General features: G+C 64.7%; 1 protein-coding gene across 1 annotated transcript; it reads right to left on the minus strand.

The window, feature by feature from the left end:
• Nucleotides 1–943: 943 nt before the first annotated feature.
• Nucleotides 944–4,912, minus strand: HAUS8 (HAUS augmin like complex subunit 8). The gene is made up of 10 exons (XM_056119795.1): nt 4,809–4,912; nt 4,415–4,470; nt 4,138–4,196; nt 3,683–3,773; nt 3,296–3,549; nt 2,889–2,954; nt 2,655–2,813; nt 1,849–1,990; nt 1,438–1,579; nt 944–1,114 (listed from the first exon to the last, which is right to left on the minus strand). The coding sequence occupies exons 1-10, from the start codon at nt 4,835–4,837 to the stop codon at nt 958–960; spliced, it is 1,155 nt and encodes a 384-aa protein (XP_055975770.1). The 5' UTR covers nt 4,838–4,912; the 3' UTR covers nt 944–957.
• Nucleotides 4,913–5,103: the final 191 nt, after the last annotated feature.

Genomic DNA, 5,103 nt, shown 5'->3' on the forward strand with positions numbered 1-5,103 from the left:
TGGCTGCGTGCAAGGCAAACGCCCTACCCACTGTGCTATTGCTCCAGCCCTCAGAAGAGCTTCTTAAATGCCTGGTTTGGGGCCATGTCCAGCGGTGCTCAGGACTAACTCCGGGCTCTGTACTCTGGGGTTACCCATGGTGGGACTTGGGGAATTGGTGGATTGACCGCATCAGGACCAGCGCTGTCCCCACTGTACTATCTCTCCGGCTCCCTTGCAAGTTTTTTAAGTGCTGGGCCACAGGGATCCACTTCCTCAATGCATGGGTGGGCGCGGGCAGGGATGAGCAGGTCAGGGTGGGACATGCAGCCCACTAGAAACCCCAGACAAATCACCCCCTGGGCATATGCCAGCTTTCCAAAGCCCCTTCCCTCCTGAGTCTCCTCAGATACAGGGTCCCTAGACTAAGCTGGCATCGCCCCAACTCCCACTGCAATCTGGGTCACTCTTACTTCCAGGGCCCACCTGACACGTGTCCCTCTGGGGAGCCCCGTGGGCCTTGGGAGGGCAGAGAGGCAGACCATGTGCAGACAGACCAGGAATGCAGCCCCCACCCGCTGCCGCCTCCTCCTCCTCCTCCATGAACAGTACCCTCGGGTCCCCAGAGGCTGGTTTAGAAATCATGGCGTTTTTGTGCCTATGCCCCGTGTCATGGGTCAGCCCCTGGCAGGACACACAGGTCACAGGAACATGTGCACCCAGTTCCATGTACACACATCATGTAACACGAGTGCATAGTCATGCTGCAGTAATATGCATGCATGCAGCATGCCACGGTGTGACCGGTGGCTGTCCGAGGAGGCAGGGCCGTGGGGTCCGGAGGTAGCGACAATCACGGGGTGCATCAGTACAGCTTTATTTGTGCACAGTGTTGTGAGCACACCCCAGCCTCCACCCCCCCCCCCCCCACAGTCACCCAGGCCACGGCAGATGGGGCTGCAGGCACCAAAAAGTATGTCAGGATGCAGGTTTCTTGGTGGGTGTGGCAGCTTCCAGGCTGAAGTACTCCATCAGAGACTCCTCCTTGCCCTGAGCCTCCTCCCAGACTTCCTGGTTGCCCAAGGCCACCTCCTTGCTGGCCTCTGCAGACAGTTCCAAAAGCTGCTCGAAACTCCTGGGATGACAGATGGACATAGCTGTCACCCACGAGGAGGGCTTGTCTGGGAGGACCCACCCCAGAACAGTACCCTTGGGGTGCACAAGTGAGGGCAGGACCCGGGTCCCAGAAACCCTGTGCTGGGGGCAGGGCGTTCCCTCCAATGACTATATGGAAGGGACCGCCACAAGGATGGGGGGCGCAGAGGCAGGGACCCCGGGGTCTGCAGAGCGTGGGATCTGGGGGAACTGGAGACAGAGAGCCTAGGGCTACTGTGTGCCAGAGCTGGTGTCCCGCCCGGCCCAGCGCCCTACCCCGCCCTCCCGGCCCAGAGGCGGCACCTCTGCAGCTCCAGGTCTGTGGCCTGTGCGCTGGTCTTCAGCTCCTGCAGCTGCGTCAGTATCTGCCTGGGGTCCGCGGTGGAATCCAGCCCCAGCTCCCCCAGCAGCTGGCGAGTGGTCAGCAGTTCTCGCTGCACATCATCTGTGGAAGGACGGGGTGTCGGGCCAGCCTGCACCTGGCCCCGTGGCGTGATGGATTTGGCGCACCCCGGCAGCAGGTGGAGAGCCCAGGCACTCAAGCCTTCTGGGAGACACGCCCACCTCAAGCACACATGCCCCGGATCAGCACCAGCTCAAGCATGGACACCTGCGTTCTGGTCCTGGTGGCACCGCCTGCTGCCAGGGCACTGTATGTGACTTTGGTGACGGGGCAGGGCTGCCCTGCCTGCTGTCACAGGCCCCTTCTCCTACCCAGGAACTGAGCACGGTCTTGGTCTAGATGGATGTCGCTGACAGGCAGCTCGTGGCGTGTGGTGTCCAGGGCGCTGGCCAGGGCCTGGTACTGTTCTTTGAAGCGCTGGAGAATCGCTTCACAGGGGCTGAGCATTGCTATCTGAGGACATGGGCGGGTGAATGGCTCTGCACGTGCTCCCGAGACGTTGGAAAGCATTCTGGAAATTTCTAGGACTCTCCAGGGCCAAGTATGCAAGTGAGAGCAACAGAATCAGGAAGGCCGGGAGAACAGTCGGGCTGCCTTCCCCTAAGTCCACACTGGTGCTCTGTGTGCCGCCGCCCAGCTTGCAGCTTACGCCTTCACCAGCTCAATCTGCTCCCTCAGGGAGGCTGTGGGGGGGGGCTGGCACTCCCAAGTGGAAGAGCAGCCAGGGGGGCTCGGGGGCAGATTTCCCGGTGGAGGGCTAAGGCCCGGGGCACATCCCGCTGCACTGTTCCTGGCCTGCAGACCTGTGGGCCAGGCCCACCGGGTCCGCCCCCAACCTGGGGCCCAGCCAACCTGGATGTCAACACCCTTCCGGGCTCCCCCCACACATGCAGTGCCTAGCCACCATACTTGCAGGACAGCCCATACATTTGGGTGTAGATCTCTGCCCAGGTGCTAACCCACCTGTAGCCTGCCCACAGCAATCTCACCCCTGCCAGCCCCACCCCAAGCCCCATCCATCCAGGATGCCAGAATCTGCCCCAGCAAGGCCATGCCCACAATACCCCCACCCACCGGCCCATCCTCAGATCCACATGGGGACCAGCCCCTTGTCCACCTGCAAGTCCAGAACAGCTGCCAGCTGCCGCCGCCTCTGGCCGAGCAGGAGTTGGCGCCGCTGCTCGTGGACTGTCTTGCGCAGCCTCTCCTCCTCCCGGCCCGCGGCCAGCAGCTTCTTCTCCGCCTCCTCCTCGAAGGCCGCTAGGCCGTTCTCCATCTACCAAGAGACCTGTGAGCTCAAGGGGCGGCCATGCCCCCCCCCCGGGCCCCACCCACAGGTGGTGGGCCTTACCTTCACTGACAGCAGTGTCAGGAGCAGCGCCTGTGAGTCCACCATCTCCATCACTTCTGACAAAGTCTGGGGGGGGGGTACTTCTGCTGCTAGGGTGCTGGGGGGTACTGCTCCCCCCCCTTGTGCTGAGGTCCCAGCCCCTGCCTGGGTATGTAGGATGTAGACCCCGGCACTGCCCTCCACTGAGGACAGGACACCTCCGGCCCCAGGGCAGAGGCTGGCAGCCCGCTTTGGGATGGCACTAGTTACCAGGGGAATCCCCCTCACTAGACTGTCTGGGGGGCTCCCCGGGCATTAGGGGTGCCACAGAGAGCCCCAGGAATAAGGGACACCCAGCAGTCAGCAGCTCCTCTGTCTCACTTGGGTGTTCCAGAGTGGACAGGCGGGGATCCTGCACCCGCTCTCACCGGCCTACTCTTGGGGGCTGTGCACACCGAGGACTTCAGTTTCCCGCACGCTCTTCTCTCGGGCTGCCGGGCTCGCCTGCTGGTGCTTTCGTCTGGACGGGAAAGGTGCTGGGGCCTTGTGCCTCGACCTCCGCCATTCCCGCTGGAGGGGGCTGACATACTGTTGATAGCCGAGATGTCTAGGTCTGGAGGTGCCGGACCATGGCCTTCCAGCAGCGTGGACTGCAGGTCCCCCTTGTCTGCCTTGCTGGCATCTGTGACCAGGGTGGGAGCGGGGACGTCAGTGCTTCCCCACACCTGAGCTGGCCCTCGCGCCCCACCCCTTCCTCAGCATGCACTACGTCCCCACCCCTGCCCAGGTGCAACCGGTGTCCCCTGCCCCCGCACCCCTGCTGCTGTTGCTGCTTCTCCCTGGGACGGGTCTCCTCCCTCGCTCAGGCATCTTCCCGCTGGTCTTGACTGCATCTGCCTCAGGGGCCTGTGTTGGGACAAGGCAGCAGCACCAGGACACACCTGGGACTTGTTGGGACGCCGCCTGCTGCGGGTGCTGCGAGCCACACCTGCTAGGCCCACGACCAGGTGTTTTTCCTTCCCCCCCCCCCCCGAATTTTGGGCCACACCAAGCAAGGCTCAGGGGATCCTATGTAGGGGGTTCCAGGGATCAAGTCGGGTGAGCACCCTGCCCACCGTACTACCACGCTGGACCATCGGTGGTTTTTAGGGGCACTAGCAGTGGTGTTTTGGGGTGCTGCAGGAGACCTGGCGCCAGGAAGCATCGTCCAGCCCCAGAGAACCCCTCCCCTCTTTGGGAAGCGCCCCGCCCCCTCCGCAGCCCACTGTACCTTCCTCGCTGCCGCCTTCTCTTTGGGCTGCAGGTACCGGGATGCCACTACACGGCCGCCTGGAGGGGACACACTGGGTTCACCCATTTGCAGCCCCCACACCCACCAGGCTCCAGGGGCTTCTGGGAACCGGAGGAGGTGGGGTGGGGGGGGGGTGCGACCAGGACAGTCTTGTGACCCAAGTGGGTTTTCCACCCGCCTGTGGCGCCAGGAACCGGACTTCAGGTGGGACAGAGAGAGGAAGGGTCAGACACCCCCCAGACACATACACACCCACCTGCAGTTTTCCTTCTGGTGCCCCCAGTAGTGCTCGGATCCCCTGAGGAGGGCTTCCTGGAGGAGGGAGAGGGGGTTTGGTCGGCTCCGGGTGGCAGGAACCCGCGCCGCGGCGGGGGTGCCGAGTTCCGGGTGCACCCACCAGCTGCGTGGCTTTCCCACAGGCGGGGGCGCAGCTGCGGGGGGTACAGCCCCCTGGCCCTGACGCTGCTTTCAACCACGGATTTGGGGGGCACCCAGACCCGGGAGAGGACGGGGAGCTGGCTTCGGACCTGCGCGCCGCGCCCCCGCCCCGTGACCCCGCAGTCCCCGTGGGGCGGGGGCTGGGCTCGCAGGGATTTTGTTTCGGGGTCTATTGGGGTGGGGGGCGGAGGGAGCGTGTCCCCGCGGCTCACCCCGCGCCGCGGCCCGAGGACTCCGCCATCTTCCCGCCTTTCGCTCAAAGGCAGGCGGGGCCGCGCGGGGAGGGTAGATAAAGCCGGACCGGGCCACACTGCGCAGCCGCGGGAGGTGTGGCCGCGCGTGCGCTGCCGCGTCCTCCCCGCCACTTGGTCTCGCCCGGCCCCCGCGGGCGGAAGCAGTGGGCGCGGTCTTTCTAGGCCCCGCCCCGTCACGCGGTGACGCACAGGCCCCGCCCCCCGGAACCCGGAAGCGGGCGGGCGCGGCGGGGCGGAGCGGCCGGGCGGATCG

This window comes from Sorex fumeus, unplaced genomic scaffold (assembly GCF_029834395.1).
Source record: "Sorex fumeus unplaced genomic scaffold, SorFum_2.1 ptg000041l, whole genome shotgun sequence".
In the NCBI taxonomy this organism is placed as follows: Eukaryota; Metazoa; Chordata; class Mammalia; order Eulipotyphla; family Soricidae; genus Sorex; species Sorex fumeus.

Coding starts and splice junctions, on each gene's coding strand:
- HAUS8 (XM_056119795.1), bottom strand. CDS start 4,837: ATGGCGGAGTCCTCGGGCCGCGGCGCGGG. Junction 3,550..3,682: donor AAGCAGCAACAGCAGCAGGG/GTGCGGGGGCAG, acceptor CCCTGGTCACAG/ATGCCAGCAAGGCAGACAAG. Junction 1,580..1,848: donor AGACCGTGCTCAGTTCCTGG/GTAGGAGAAGGG, acceptor GTCCTTCCACAG/ATGATGTGCAGCGAGAACTG.